Source organism: Vicia villosa, linkage group LG3, assembly GCF_029867415.1.
Source record: "Vicia villosa cultivar HV-30 ecotype Madison, WI linkage group LG3, Vvil1.0, whole genome shotgun sequence".
Lineage (NCBI taxonomy): Eukaryota > Viridiplantae > Streptophyta > Magnoliopsida > Fabales > Fabaceae > Vicia > Vicia villosa.
The window spans coordinates 134,105,094-134,121,667 of NC_081182.1; the positions used below are offsets into that span (position 1 = coordinate 134,105,094).

The 16,574-nt window shown below is 32.4% G+C and overlaps 1 protein-coding gene, 1 long non-coding RNA gene and 1 pseudogene across 3 annotated transcripts; 1 reads left to right on the forward strand and 2 right to left on the reverse strand.

Moving 5' to 3' along the window:
• The first annotated feature begins 641 nt into the window (after positions 1-641).
• On the forward strand, positions 642-1,705 carry LOC131656692 (glycolate oxidase 2-like; annotated as a pseudogene).
• Positions 1,706-7,881: 6,176 nt separating this feature from the next.
• LOC131659004 (protein MAIN-LIKE 2-like) lies at positions 7,882-9,834 on the reverse strand. Its single transcript, XM_058928250.1, has 2 exons — positions 8,161-9,834; positions 7,882-7,965 (listed from the first exon to the last, which is right to left on the reverse strand). Exons 1-2 carry the CDS (start codon positions 9,832-9,834, stop codon positions 7,882-7,884), a joined length of 1,758 nt encoding a protein of 585 aa, XP_058784233.1.
• A 2,700-nt stretch (positions 9,835-12,534) lies between these two features.
• On the reverse strand, positions 12,535-15,552 carry LOC131656693 (uncharacterized). 2 transcript variants are annotated; one of them, XR_009300249.1, is made up of 3 exons: positions 15,220-15,552; positions 13,738-14,840; positions 12,535-13,081 (listed from the first exon to the last, which is right to left on the reverse strand). It is a non-coding gene; the product is annotated as an uncharacterized LOC131656693 (long non-coding RNA). The 2 variants fall into 2 exon arrangements; XR_009300250.1 differs by lacking the exon at positions 12,535-13,081 and having other exon boundaries at positions 13,494-14,035; positions 14,240-14,840.
• Between the last annotated feature and the right edge of the window lie 1,022 nt (positions 15,553-16,574).

Genomic DNA, 16,574 nt, shown 5'->3' on the forward strand with positions numbered 1-16,574 from the left:
ATCATCTCAATTTTAACACTGTTATTGTGAACTTTGTGAATTGGAGTTTTAATGTTTAATAGGACATTTGCTATAATAACATAAACATGCTCATCCATGCTCTCTCTTAAGTTGATTTTGATTCAAATACATTAAGTTTAATTCTAAGATGGGGTATGTGTTACACCAAGGTTTTGCAATTGGTTTGTTGCCTTATCATGTGAAATGGTTGATATAACTATTTCTATCTTTGTAATTCAAGTATGATGCACATAACTAGAAAGGTGGAGAATGAAAAAAGATGGACTATGTGCACATAACTAAAATGGTTGATATAACTATTTCTATCTTTGATATAAATATTTTTGTTTTTTCTTGGGTTAGTTTGGCAGAGGTTTAAAACCCCCGCAATTTCAAAAGTTTTAGATTCTTGCCAAGCTATCTTCCACGTGGCGTGCCACGTCAGCCTCCGTTAGTGGAAACTAACGGGAGGAATGGGGACGGAAAAGTTTATGAGGACCATTCATTGAAGAAAATTTTTAGAGGGATTAAAATTGCAGGTTGCATATTTATAGGGATTAAAAACGTATTTAACCCTACAAAATTTAACATATCTCAACATAGTTTAATCGATAAACCTTATGTTCTGGTACAGATTTACAATGCCGCCACACCTTGTATTGAAAAACTTTGTAGGATTGAATCTTGGAAAGCTGGATAAGATTTGTTTGGAAATCACATTGCTTTTTAAACTACTAATCATCTCACTTTTTCCATTTTGCAGACTAATAATTCCGTCCAGCGTCTTATATTGCTAGTCAAATTGACCGCTCACTCAACTGGAAGGCAACTTGTATCTTTCACAATAGAGTAGCTAAGAGGAGGAAGGGGGTTCCACATAGAGCTCCAATGGGTGGAAGCTTGTTGTAGAATTAAGGTCTTTGTTGTTTGCCTTGAGAAGGTTGTGAAAGCAGCATTAGGAAAAATCCCGTTTTTTCTGGACGGAAGATTCGTAGTGGGACAGATGTTTTTTAAGCACTAGCTCTCGGAGCATCTGGTGTATTTGTAAGTATATGATTCTTTTACAACCATGATAGTAAAATTATAACTTCAGCTAGATATATAAAATTATACATATGGCATTTTTTCTATACTGAAGCATATTCCATCATTTAGATTTTTTACCAAGTTGCACAATGAAACATATGAATTAAGTATAAATCTAGCCCCACATACATTGCTTGTATTTATATATATTTATCCTTGATCTTGTACTATATCAGATTGAAAGACCTGTGGTGTTCTCATTGGCGGCTGATGGCGAAGCTGGTGTAAGGAAAATGCTTCAGATACTTTGTGATGAGTTCGAACTAACTATGGTGCTACGTGGTTGTCGTTCACTCAACGAGATAACCCACAACCATGTTGTCACCGAGCGGGACCTCCCGAGAATAGCTCCTAGGCTATGAAATGACAGAACTATGCAATGAGGTGTCATTGAAATAGTTTAGGATTCTGTTTTAATAAGTTGTGAGAGATTGGGATAGGAAAGAATGTAACAACATTATTTGGAGTGTTTTGGGTTCCTACCAGCTTCTTGTGAGCACTGTTTTGTATTGCAAACCAATATTGGAAGAAAAGTATGTTTCTTGCAACTTCACAAATACACTCTTAGATAGACAGATACTGTAATGTATGCTGAAAAGCACCAAGTGATTTTATCAAACAAGAGAAGCGCCATTTGTATGCTAAGGCCGACTTGTTTTGAGAAGAGAAACTATTCAAATTAACAAAGTGGTGCTATGAATGCTCTTCAAGCATATACAATATGGGAAATAAGAAAATGGTTTTACAAAAATGTATGATCATAGGATATGACAGAACAGAGAAGATAAATCTCAAATTACTCATAAACTAGATGTACTCAATTGGATCTTCCTCAGATTGTGTATGACTTTAAAAATCAACAGCAGTAAAACCAGAAACAATAAGACAGGAAAATGCAGTAGAAAGTAACATCATTGTCATAAGTTCGATAAAGAGAATTTAAAACAAAATAGAGTTTTAAGAAGATGACTGTGGTGGTGCTTGTAGATTCGTTAGAAAACTAGTGAGTAGTTGCCTCAACTTTTCATCTCTCTTCTCCTTCAAAGCCATTAACTGTAACATCTCTTCCTGTTGTCTTGCAAGACGCGCAAGTTTCTTTCGAATCTTCAAGTTTTGCTCTTTTAACGAAACCATAACTTCATCATCTCTTGCTTTTTCTCGGACGATTTCTTTAGCTTCTACACGAGCAGCCATATCAGGCTGAAACTGAAGATGTTGTGCAACAGTTACTTCATTGGATGAAGAGACTTTTTTTCTGATAGAAAAGCTTTGGCTTTGGCTTTGGCTTTCACCTTGTGTCTCATAAGGAACATCAGCATACAAATCTTCAACCTTCCTAGTTTTAGTTTTTGAACCATCATAACAAAACTTTCCAAAAATAAGAGTGTCAACAAGATTGGGAGGAAAACCTGGCGGAACACCCATATCATTACCACTTCTGTTGGATTTTCCTACATGAGTTCTATGTTTTCTTGAACTTACACTTCTCTTCCGCTGCACAATTTTCTTAACAAAATCGTCGTCCCCCAGTACGGACTGCTTCCACCACTTTGCATAACGGGCAGTAACATATGCCTCAAAAAACCTTGAAGGAAAATTCAAATTCTTATCGGATATGGGCCTGTAGTAGTTTTTCCAAGCAATCTCTTTAGTCTCATTGAATCTAGGCACATAACTTGGAACATCTTGATCCATTCCAAATTGCATAGCAACTCTATGTGGAAGATACTGCTCTATGGAGTAAAATCCAACCAGCTCAGAAACTCTCATGCATATCACAAATGAGAGCATTTGCCTATCCACCAAAACTTTCTTAAATGGTACCAAAATTTCATCATTTGGATAAAACATTCCACACTTATCAGCATATTTAACATATGGACGCCAAAGAAAATCATCGATAGCCGAGTCTATTGCCAACCTGATATTGTCTATTTTAGGAGCGTCAACCCTATGCCACCTAAACAATAAAGGCTCTCCGTGATTGATCATCATGGTTTGTGGCTGTGGTTGTAAATTTTTGAATCTCTCCCAAACCCAAATTTGAACCAAGTAAAAGGGTGATTCAAAAGTAATTTCCAAGGGAAATCTATCACTACCAACAGGATGTTTTGACAGATCAACAATTGTTTTCTTATACAAACTTAAATCCTTATATATACTAGCCAAAACAGCGGGAGCCAAAGCAATGGGGTTCCCTCTAGCAAGATGAATAGAAATAGGAAACAAACAACTTCTTACCAACCATCTTTTATGTGGAAAAACAAAAATTGACAACCAAGTAGCAAGGAATGCTTCATGTTCAATTTCACTACCTTTATCAATGAAAATATCCATCCATATTGATGTTCTAGCTATACCTTGTTTAGTCTTGTTAAGCTCCCGTCGTGCAAGGATGAGCTTCTCTTCAACCTCTTTCATTTTTTGGTCTTCAAGTGAAATGAAAACAGGATCGCCAAGAATAGGGTAACCCCCTAAAACCATAACATCCTCCAAAGTGATAGTTGCTTCACCAAAGGGAAACACAAACGTATTTGTCTCACAGCACCATTTTTCAACAAGCCCATAAAGCAAGTTTTGATTTTTGTTTATGCGGCACTTGGTGCTCATTATAGCTTCAAAGATGCCAACTTTTTTCCACAGTGATTCATATTTGAGCTTAAGCTGATCAACCCACCTAAACCATTTCAGTTGTGGATGACGCCACCCGTGAAAATGGATTGTCAAAGGATATTCTAATGGTACAGAAACAGAAGAAGAAGATGATGAAAATGGGTTAAACTTAGAAGGAGGTTGTTCATGAATGGAATTAGAAATGGGTTTGAGAAAATGGGCTATTCTGAAAGTTGGTTTACTATCGGCAGTAGGTGATGATAGCATGAAATCTTGTCTGGCCTCCATGATAGTATCGTCGGATGGTTCTTCATCCATCATGGGTATGTATCAATGGCACTATTCTTCAAATAGTAGCATTTTGTGGAACTTCACAAAAGCAATGTTGTACATGAATGAAGGAAAGAATGGGAAATGCGTGCAGGAAAGCCAAATTACCTTTTGCTGCTCGTAACTGATTTCTGTACCAAAACAAATAAAGGGCAAAATTTGAATTTTTTATGAATGGGTGATGTTGTATTTTGTCGTTTCTATTCACGTCCACTTTGTCAAATTTTAAGGTGAAAACTACAAACTTTTCACATTTATCCTTCAAAATATATACCAAGTTCTTTTTTTAATATTTTCCAATACCCCTATGTTTTAATTAGGCTTAATTGGTCTCGTGGCCCAATAAATGATTTAGAAATTAAAGATAGTACACTGTCGGTGTAAATTAGTTTTACACCATCATCAAATAGAATTATGACAATATGCTATGTCATATCAATTTCTTTAAATTAAAAGTCTGACTTGGTTGAATACACTTCCATGATTGGTTGATAGTGTAAAAATATTTTACACTGTCGGTGCATACTCTTTTTTCTCAATGATTTATTTAGAATAAGATGATGTTCTAAAATAAATGATTTGTTTCAATTTTCAATACTCTTTTTTAATTCTACCATTTAATTAAGCGAGCAATGATGAGCCCACCCTTGCTCATTAACCACTTCAAGTGAGCAATGAATGATATAGTGACGAGCAAAACAGTAAAGTGAGGGAGACTCACCTGAATCGAAGGAAATGTTGCGGGGACTATTTTTTGTGTGACAGGTTTTGTGTAAGGTTAGGCCAAGTGTTTTCAAGAATAATTTTGGCAAGTAATGAAGAAAAATAGGGGAAAGGATACTCTACAATACATGTTTACTTTGGCATAATTAGAATTAAGAGGAAATAGCTACTGAGAAAATAGCTACTTTGACATGTTTACTATAATTACTGCATTGTGACAGGTTGGATTTATATAGTTTTCTTGAACTTTAACCGGTCAACAAATAAAGCTGCAGGGATGAAATCTAAAGATGGCGATGTTGAGTAGGATCTTTCACGGTGGGGATTGAAAATTATGTGAACAAAACATGAAGATTGAAAATTATGCCCGCTGCTATGATTAATTGTAGAATTTGACCAGTTTGGATCGTTAACTATAGATGAATAAGAAATTGTGTCAGTATAAGGACCTCTTCAACTTTTCACAAAACATGAATTGTCGGTATAATTTTTACTATATCTTCATAAACAACTTTATGGCTAGGATATAATGTCTTTAAGTTCATATCTCTTAGATAGTTACATTTAGATTTACAGTTGCTTCACATATTTTGCAGGTTTCTTCAAGGACCAGAAACAGACTAGGCAATTGTCAGTAGGATTAGAGATGCTATCAGAGATCAAAGGAAATCACAATTCAGTTGATCAATTATAAAGTAATCTAACACCCTATGCAAGATCAATTATACCAATTCCGGAATTTGTTTCACTTGCACCCTATGCGTGACCAAAAGGTGATTGTAATTCTCTATTATTCTTCTAGGAAACCATTAATTTGCATCATGAAAAATTAACAATTTTGTGTGTAGTGTGAACTTCAATACTTCATTGGTGTTCAACTAGATTGGTTGCAGGACTGGCGTAATTAGGCTGCTTTTATGATTCTTATTTCTTAGTTTAAGGAGGTTAGGATCAGGAGTTTGTCTGAAAGCCTCGATGGTATTCCTGCTTCCCTAAAATGTGATTGAAGAGCTAGATGAGAAAAAGAAAGAGGCTTAAGCCTAAATAGTTCCTGCATTAAGGGACATTATTCACTGGCCATCATCTGGCAGTTTAAAATTTTAGACAATTGGTTCTTAACAATGTCATTCATGGATTATTCTATTTTTATCTCAAAACCTGATGAGCTAATTTATGAATGTTCAAATGCTGTGATTCAAAGATGCTTAAAAGATTACACAAATTATTCATTTTTAAATTATTCTTTGAGACAATATATGGAAAACATTTTTTTGTGTGATATCCTAATTATGCTGGTTGTTATGAATATATTTGTTATGAGTTGCAATTCTTAACAGTATTAATCCATCTCTCTATTTTATTTCAGGACTACCTACTTTTATGCTTCAAAAGGTTGCTGCTAAGTCTAGAGATTTGAGGTCAGTTATGGAAAATTGAGATGTGTGACTTCTGAAATAAATTGTTTGAATCAAATTTGGGTCGATAAGATAATATGAGTGTTGCTACAAATTTGAATAATGTTGCTACAAATTTTAGTTGTGGGGAGGTTGTTTCTGAGTGTTTCCTAATAAAGTTCTCTGAGTATTTTATATTAACTTTGATTTCATGAGTATTTTATTAAAATGTGTACTACTACTGCTTCTATTACATTTTGCAGTGCTGAGGAATCATATTTTTCATATTTTGATATGTTGCTTTTGTCTAAGATCCCCGAGAGGAAGCCCTTCAAGCATGGTATATGGATGATAGCAAGTACTTCTTGAATTGATGGTTTTTTACTCTCTACATATTACTTCTCGAATTGGATGGTTTTTTACTCTCTACATAGTTGTACTGCTGTGGGGGCATTCTGTGTGCCTTAGTTTAATTCATTGTAGTGGTAATTAAGAGTCTGAATGCATAAATGTAATGGTAAAAATATGTAGTTGAAATATGGTCCGAATGTATTCTTCTCATCGAACAAAAACAAATAAAAAATTCTCAATCTTAATTTCATTACAAATAAAATAAATCATTCAGTATTACTAACTACACAATTAAGAGTTGAAATATGTTCTTTTAGAAATCATAACCAATAATATTACACAAATTTTTTTTTACGGTGTGTTTATACGATAGAGATATTATTATATATTAATAAATTTTTATTTTTATGAAATTATTTATCTGTTTATTTTAAGGTTAAATAAGTTTTTGCACGGGTTTTTAAGAGAATTGCCTTCGCACGGGTTTTTAAAAACTTATACACGGTCCACACCAGTAACCGTGCACACACACGAGTAACACACTAGATTCGCGTGAACGCACCCAGGTGACAAATGTGCGTATCATACCCGTACCCGTGCAAAAACACGGGTAATACATCAATACCGTGTGAACGCACGGGTAACACACCGGTATCATAAAAAACGCACGGGTTACCATGTTAAGATCTGTGTAAACACAAGGTAACACACCAGTATTGTGTGAACACACGGGTAATCTGGCTAAAATCCTTTTGAATGCACGGGTTAATATATTATTTTTTACAATTAATGAAAATTAAAATAAACATTTTAAAAATAATGTATGAATCCAAACACGTTAAAAATATTTTGTTTTTTAATTACTTATGTATCTATTTTTTTCAATTATTTTTAATTAAATGCGATACAATACTTTTAACATTATATATGATTACTTGAAATATATATTATTGATGTCTTTCTTTTTTAAATCACTGTCTTTCAACAACGATTTAGTTTTGCTTTTCAACATTAAAATATATATATGCTTTTAATTTTACATGTAATATTTTTCCATTTAAAATTAAATATAAAATATATCTGCTGTACCCTATCCAGCCGAAACCAATACCCGTGCGAACGCACGGATATCTTACTAGTTTAATTTAATACTTCAATGAAAAATCTTTTACAATCACCACATATATTCAAAAACTCATAAAACTTCAGTCACCATTAATTTACATCAACTTCAAAGAATAGTAATAACTAGTCTTTGATCTCATGAATGAAGGAGTACTTAAATTCTGCTACTTCATTAATTAATAAGAAATTGAAATGCTTTATGATGAACAAATTTTTCATTAATGCAAAACCATAATAAAATATTACTATAATCAACATATCAAGTCTTAATTACATCAAACTCACTAACTTCATTCACTTCCATGTTTCTATAATCTTTCAGCACCTTCATACTGATTACATACTACAAAATGAAAACAACTATCACATTGGCAGCTCGAATAAGCTATAAATTGTTGTAAACCAACCAAACAAGTATTGTTGTTTTGTTACAATCCAACCAAACAGTACTATGCAGTAAATTGCTGTGGACTATTACACAAAATTAGTAACAAGAAGTATTCTTGTTTTGTTACAGACCAACTAAGGAGCATTATACCTTATTTCCAAATCTTGCTTCTTTAAGCTTAGACATCACTCTTTCAAGTTTCTCAATCCTGTTTTCAAGATCAAATTCCTTGTCTATTGTAAAATGATTAACACTTTCCTCTTTTTCACCATTTTTATCACAACATTGACTATTAATTTCAGCCTCATCACCCACAGTTGATGATGTAAAATCACCAAATTCATTACTAGACAAAGCCTTACCATTTTCAACTACTTCACTATCAGAACTTGATAGTTCATAAATCGACACATGATCCTTATCAGAACCTTCTATTCGATGTTTCTCAACCTTTACTCTCTTGTTATCTCTTTCTTCGCTTGATTTCGATTGCTTCCACCAATCATAGTATCTAGAAGTAACACCAGGTTTGCTAGAGCACAACTGAATGATCAAATCGATATCCACCAATGCCACTGGCTGGCTATAACTCACCCAAGAATCCTTCTCACAAAAAGCAACATTCCCGGGAATGTCTTGATCCATACCAAACTGCATAGCGACACGATGAGGAAAGTACTTCTCTTTACATCCCATCCCAACCAACTCACATGCCCTCAAACACCGACCACGCGACACTATTTCTTCTGCTAAACCAGGATTATCACACTTCCACATATCTTTTTCATTACAAACCTCAACAAATGGTGAATTCTCATACGGTTGCCACAGAAAACCATTTCCAAATCCAGCAATATCCAAGTCCTTTTTCCAGTATTTACTTTTCAATACTTTAACTCCACCCCATCTAGCCACCTTTGGTAAACCATGCCCTATGATATAAGGACGAGGTTTAAGTGCTAAGAATCTCTCTAAAGCCCAAATTTGAACCAATTGAAAAGGAGACCAAATAGTTACTCCCAAACTCTTCATGCTTGTTGTCACATTTTTCGTAACGACGCTATTAAGTAAACTCAAATCTCTATAAACACTAGCTAAAACAGCAGGTGCAAGAGCTATTCTATTTCCATGAGCTAAATGTATTGCAACAGGAACAACACTTTTCAGAATAATCTCATAAGCATCTGCTGGAAAAACAAACCTTGATAACCAATAAACCAGAAAAGCTTCATGTTCCACTTTACTTTCAGTCTCCATAAAATACATCATCCATGCCCTTTGAGTCACTTTTTTAGCTTTAGTACTGTTAAACATTCTTCTTGCTTCCATTAACTCCTCTTCCACTTTTACCTGATCACTGTTCACAAGAGGGTTAGAAACAGAACAACCCAAAAGAGAGTAACCAAAACAAACCTTTGTGTCTTCCAATGTTATAGTTGATTCTCCCCATGGAAAAACAAATGTACTTGTCTCGGAACACCATCTATTGACAAGCTCAAGAATCAAGTCATCATCCCTTTTGATTTCATATGTAGAAGCTTTGATTGCTTGGTATATTCCAGCTTGAATCCATAAATATTCGAACTTCGGTTGTAACTTCTTGACCCATTTTTTCCATTCTTCTGTGGGTGGTCTCCATCCATTGTACCTTATTTCTAGCGGCAACTTTGTGGTAGTTTCAGAGGAAATAGAAACTTTGGGTGGAAGGAAATGAGAGTGTTGGATGGAAGGTTTGAGAAAATATGCAGTTCTTAGAGTTTGGTTTACATTGGATGAAGGCGAAAGCATGAGTTCTTCTCTAGCTTCTATGATTGTGTCATCCATTTTTGAAGTGTAGAGGAGACAACAATTGAAGTTTTTCTGATGAATGAAGTGAAAGATGAAGAGACGGAATATAAATATATCATTTATTTAGTTCATGCAATACTTTTTGATTTTTAATCATCTTGTAAGAATTAGTATATATGTTCTTTTATATTTGGTCTTTGGTCAATTATTTTTTGGTAATTATTTAAATACATTTAAATGTTAAAATTTATTATTCTAATCTATAAGATATTTTATTTAAACAAACATTTTAAGAATTAGTTTTAACAAATAAATTTACCAAAATTTACATCTATCTATTTATATCTGTAAATTTTATATATATTTATATAATGTATTAAAACAAGGATAGGTTTTTGAATTTGCTATTAATTATAATTTTATAAATTATATTTTATTTAATGTTTACTTATTTATTTTGTTAATTATTAATTATTAAATACTTTATTTTTTTTAATTGTTAAATTTTTATTCAACGTATAAAATTTTAATGTAAAAGGAAGACTATCCATTTCTACGTAAAAAACAAAAAGAAGAAGACTTGTTAAAACAGGGCAATTTAAATTGGACGAAACAAGAAAAGAATATTATTTTTTTTAATGATTCATTATTATTATTATTATTATTATCATTATTTTACTAATCTATTGAATATATTAAAACAAGGATAATTGTTTGGCATGAGAAAAATACAATCAAACAAAAAATATTTATTTATAGTAAGACTTTATTATTATTATTATCTCTTTAATTTTAAAATAAAATACTTTTAAATTAATATATTTTTAAACAAAATTGGATAAAGGTAACTTGTAATAAAAAAGATTTACAAAAAAAAAAGGTGGGGGACAAAATATATTTAAAAATTAAAATATACTATAGATCAAAAAATTTAAAAACATGACAAATAATTAGTTGATTTCAAATTTTATATTGAAAATGGACAGAATATTCAGTTTGCACATGTATTGGTTTTTATAAAAAAAAAAAAAACTGAAGCGGGGATGTTTGTGCCTCTTCAAATGAATTAATTAAAAGTTCAAGAGTCATGGTTTGAATATGTAATTTATTTCATGTAATATATTTTAATAACCTTATAATAAAATTATTTTAAACTTGGTCTTTTGCTGAACTTTCTTTTGGTAATTCTTTAAATATTTATAGGTTAGAATTTATAATTGTAATATACTTCTATAAGATATTTGATTTAAATAAATTTTATAAAATTTAAGTTTAATAAATACCTTATTATACTATTTCTTTATCAAATGAGTGACTTTTCTTAAGTGTACACCATTGAGGCTTATCGGAAGAAAAAAAGTGTACCATTGATCTTTGTGCACCGCAAGGGTTATATAGTAACTTACTTAAGTTAATCCTTATCTCCTTAACTAGCGAGATACCCGTGCGTACGCACGGGTACTGGTATGGAACGCGCATTTGTTTCCGATGTATATTCTTTAATAGAAAAATGTCTGGTTATCCGTGAAAAAATAATTATTGAATATATAATTAATAAAACAATATTTTGATCAATAACTTCATGTTCTCGTATACAAATATTATTTTTTTTAGGTATCGTTATAAAAAATATCTGAATCAATAGTAAATTTTCGTATATAAAAATATTTAGATCAATAATATATTTTTTTCCCGTATACCATTTGATAAAAAATATTTAGATCATAAATACCATTTTTTATATAAAGAAATTTGTTCAATATTGTATTTTTTTACATAAAAAAGAAATTTGTGTAATTGTTGTTAAGATGCATTTCATTCACTAAATATACATATTAAAATTAAAAATGAAAATTATAAAGAATAAAATATATATCTAGTAGTTGTAAAATTATAAGCGTTCGCAAAATTATTATATTTTATTATTCTAAATATTAATTTAATATTTAAAATAATATAAATATATATATTTTTTATTATATGTGTTAAGCTATATAATTTGGATTCAACAATAGAATTCATCTGCAACTCTATGCACTCAAAGAAGAAAGAAATAGTCACTACCCATCAAGTATGTTTTGTTTGGCTGCATAACAAAATAAGAAACTGACATGCAAAACTAATAATCCACAAAGATCTACAAAACAATATAAAATGATGAGACTACTACAGAATGTAACTTTAGGATTGTGTGTGACCTTGTGAATAAAAAAGTTCATTTTCCTTTTCAACACTGCTCTTATTATTTATTTTAATCGCTTATGAATGAACTTTAACAAACAGATAAAGCATGTCTTGGTAAAACTGAAAGCTATTAGTAATTCACAAAGTAAGAATCAAGGTACAAAATGAAAATAAACCATGAAAACAAAAACTCAAGTAAAACCTAAAACCAGTAAAAATGTTAAAAAATAGAAGACATAGAATTTAAGAACCAAGACAAACTTCTTAGTGTTATGTTGATATGAAAGTCTAGTATCAAGGCACATAACTTATGCTTAAAATCGACTATCAAAGGAACATACTCTTTCAACATGTGATATGTGACCTCCTGTCGACACAACTTCAACTGAGTCCATATTGACATCATGATATTTTAAGAGGGTGCTTTCACATATCTACTAAAGTCAGTCTCATTTCAGATTCTAAGGTCAGCTCAAGCTGCTGTGTGCTAAGCTGGAAAAGCTCTCTTTTCATATTTTCTATTTGATCGTCTCAGAAGCTTATCTCAGAATGGAGACAGCTAACTGTAATAAGCACTTATGCAATAAGCACGTAATTGAATTGAATAAAATGCATACCATTGTAGTGACAAATATAGATATTACATCAAACACATATCTTTGCTATTAGTAGGAGGAGCCCTTGGAACCGGCATGCTTGTGATAGCCATTCATTTTGAACAGAATAAAAGCAAATCATGGGAAAGATCTGGCAATATTCTGCGACCTTAAAAATACCCTCAAAGGCTGTAACAACGTATCCGTCAAAAGATCCGGCAAAGAATAAATGCAATATATCGATGTCATTTCAGTTATCCCACTTCATAACATAGATGATGATGAAGAACATGAAAGACTTTCTATAGAAGCAGCTTCAGTTTCTGAAACATTGCATATTGACAAAACTTTTGAACAGCAAAACTCAGCTAACAAATTTTGAGCAATACTTAAGAATCTTGAATTCTTAAGAATAGTAGCATAACCACTGAAAAGGCCAAGTTGCAACTTGCAACTTGCTTGGTACGTAACCTGCATCACCGGCAGGGCATGTGGTACATAACCTGCATCATATAATCAACAAAATTCAGCACCAGTATTAGACAGGTTCCAAGATTATTTTAACCCAGACGTTGCAGCTATACATACAACGCAACATAGTCAAGAAAATCCAACCAAAGAGGGGCCATCTACATCAGCTCAGCGGTTCATACAATACAAGATATTTATCATACATTCAGCTCAAGAAAAACATCACGAAATAGTGCACAAAACAACCCAGCGCTAGTTAGTTTAACATGATTGAGCAAAGAAGGAATTTCAGAACATTCAAACTAATATTGCTAATCTAGCATCCCCTTGTTTCAATTCCAATACCATCAACATTTAACACCACAAATTCAAACCTAACGGTTCAAAACAATCTTTCAGCCATGATACATTCAAAACGTAATCAAAGCTTGATGTGCACATGATTTGCTTATAAAACCTGCAGAGTTCATTAAAGAACATAAATATAAGAGGGTATAAAATATGTAATAGTATATACATAACCTTGTATCAAGAACCACACAGTCTATTCTAACATAAATATCATAAATCATGTAGTCTATTCTGACATAAATATCAAAGTAGCCAATAGTTCAGATATTTGATTAGACAATATATATAGTCAAATCTTGTAGGGATATATCAATATTCAACAATATTATAGGTGTACCAAAACTTTATAGCCTCTTGAAGGGAACTCCTTGAAAAGAGCTGAAACCATTTTGCTTCTCTTTAACCATAGATATATATGGCTTCCACAATCTTCATTAGATATAAGCAAAATCCAATTAAACCGGGTAAGATCATATCATGTTTACAACTTGATCCTTGAGGCTTTTCAGTCACAATGTTGGCATGATGAAAGGAAAGATGTTCTTGAAAGCTATTAAAGAATACTTGAAAGTTTGGCCTTTACAGTACTATCAAGAATTGAATATGTACTTTATGCAGATTGCCAAACAGTAAGTCTATCACAAGAAAGAAGAAGTAGTGTAAGAAAGCTTGTCACAAGCAGTATCAATTAAGAAATAAAATATTAGCAGTTTCACCCTTCCATGTAACAAAAAGTATAGTATTTCAAAAAGTGCAATTCAAGTAAAAGTTTTTTTATTGGTACAGGCTGTGAAAGTAATGGAGTTTCTAATGTTCAGTTTGCTAACAATCATACATACATAGATAAGAATTCTGCTAAGATTTGTATTGGAGGAAGACTTGCAGATAACCAATGCCAGAAAGAATTAGTAGCAACAGTCAGGGAGGCAGCTAATAAATGTGATCAAACAACTGGACCACCTGTTGAGTTATTTGCTTGTAATCAAGAACTGCCTGCAGGAAGTACAAACAATATGGTTGTAGACGATTTTCAGGATAATCAATCAGAAAAGTCCTTCTTGTGCATGAAAAACTTCCTTATATTTCTAACAAATCAAACCCTTTATATGAATAGATGACTACTACAATATATACAGTTTTGATGTATGAAGAAACCCAAACTCGAGATTTTACAAACCTGGAGAATCTCAATCAGAATTAGAGTCGTATTCAAAATACTCACTTTCAGCTTCAGAACATTAATATTATTAGCCTTAATGCTTTTAGCAATAATCTTTGTGCTGTGAAGAATATCAGTGGTGATCTCAAATAGCACCCAAGCCCATTTCTCACTATTGGCATTATCTGATATATAGTGAATGTCCTTTTTTTGAAATCTTGAGGCTTTCATCTCTCAATTCCTCTACCACCACCTGTTGCTGCATAACCGCTTATTTTCACCTGCCTAGCATATTCACTAATTAGAATTTCATTAAATTACCAAATGGACAAAACATGTACAGTAGAGCTAATTCAACGTGTTTGTGTATTTCGTAGCGAATAACAAAAACACAAAAACACATTCATGTAATTGATCAAAAGGGAAAGCAAAAAAGAATAAACAAAGAGAAAAGAGAGGCAACTCAGTTACACAGTGATGCATGCATAGCCTAGCGAAATTTGAACAAACCGCTACTGTCCGCTACTTGAATTTTTAAGTGCATCCTGATATTTTATAAAATCGACAGTTTCTTGCCAGAGAAAGAGTGTTTATGCCAAAAACGAAGCCATTTGTATCGTTTATTGGTAGAAGAAATCTAACAGCAGAGCCTGAAATTACTTGGATCAGTAAATCTTCGGACAGAGGCCCAAATAGTCAGGCATTGAGAACCTTGAGCTCATACTTTCCAGTAGCTTTCAACCACTTGTCATGGTGATGCTTAGATCTCAAACACTTTATAGCCCCGCCCCTGAAATCTATTATTCCTTAAAAACACCATTCCAACAGCGAGACATTAGTTAAATAAGCCCTTTTGAGGGCAATAACACAGTTAATCATCGACAAATCTATCATTCTCTTCAAGTTATCTACAACCATCTCAATATTAAAAATGATGAAAAGGAAATAATACAAACTAATGTTCAAATTAAATCTTCTATGAATTGACTATTCTAAATAATTGTTTACTCAGAAAGATGTATAGTAATATTTAAAAATAAACCACCAAATTCAAAAACATAAAACAAGGAAATGAATGCCTACCAGCCAAAGAAACAGAAACATCATGAAGGTGTTGTCCGTCGCTTAAACCTTCATATTCCTTGATATATTGTTCGATAGACATAATGACATGGAATTTGTGTGGATATGGGTTTCTCCCTTCTGCTTTATCAGTTGCAAAATGCTTTTGCCTATTCTTCCGGTATTACTGCAGCGAAACAAAACCCAAGTAAACAAAAAATGTTCATCAACCATACTATAGCTGAAATAACATCTCTGAAACATTACAGTAAGAAAAGATAAGAGTAATACAGTTGGATTCATATCTTCATCGTCAGCAGCTGCAGGTTTGTTCTCTATGACACTTAGTGTTTCAAGACCTGTAGAGACATTAACATTCATATTTCATATAAAAGTATAAATTTTCAGAAACTGAAACCAATAAAAGAATAAAATCACACAAAACTCCACTAAAATATACATAAACTAAACTATAGAAATTAAATATACAAATTTCACCACCAATCAAGGGTAACTAACAGTGCCAATTGTTTACACTATATATAAAATATAACAGCAGAGTTACCCCTATGTGCTATGATACAACCAGAATTAGAACATTGAAACATCAGAGTTACCCCTATGTGCTATGATACAACCAGAATTAGAAAAAAATAGACTTTAAAAAAAACAGACTGCATAATAACAACAACATCCTACAAATATAATAGATACAGTAGAAACAAAAACTCTATCGCTATCACCTCCTAACTGAAAACACGCACTCACCAAGATCAGAACAAACATAACGCCGACTGCACTAAGATCAGAGCAACCTGTTATCGCACATACTGGAACAAAAAATCCAGACTTCAAATCCAATTCGCAGCTACGCCGAAAAACAGATACAGCACTCCATACATACCATGACTCATCCTATTTTAAATTCATGTGTAACATGAAAAAATTATTAT

Coding starts and splice junctions, on each gene's coding strand:
- LOC131659004 (XM_058928250.1), bottom strand. CDS start 9,834: ATGGATGACACAATCATAGAAGCTAGAGAAGAACTCATGCTTTCGCCT. Junction 7,966..8,160: donor AAGCAAGATTTGGAAATAAG/GTATAATGCTCC, acceptor TTCATTTTGTAG/TATGTAATCAGTATGAAGGT.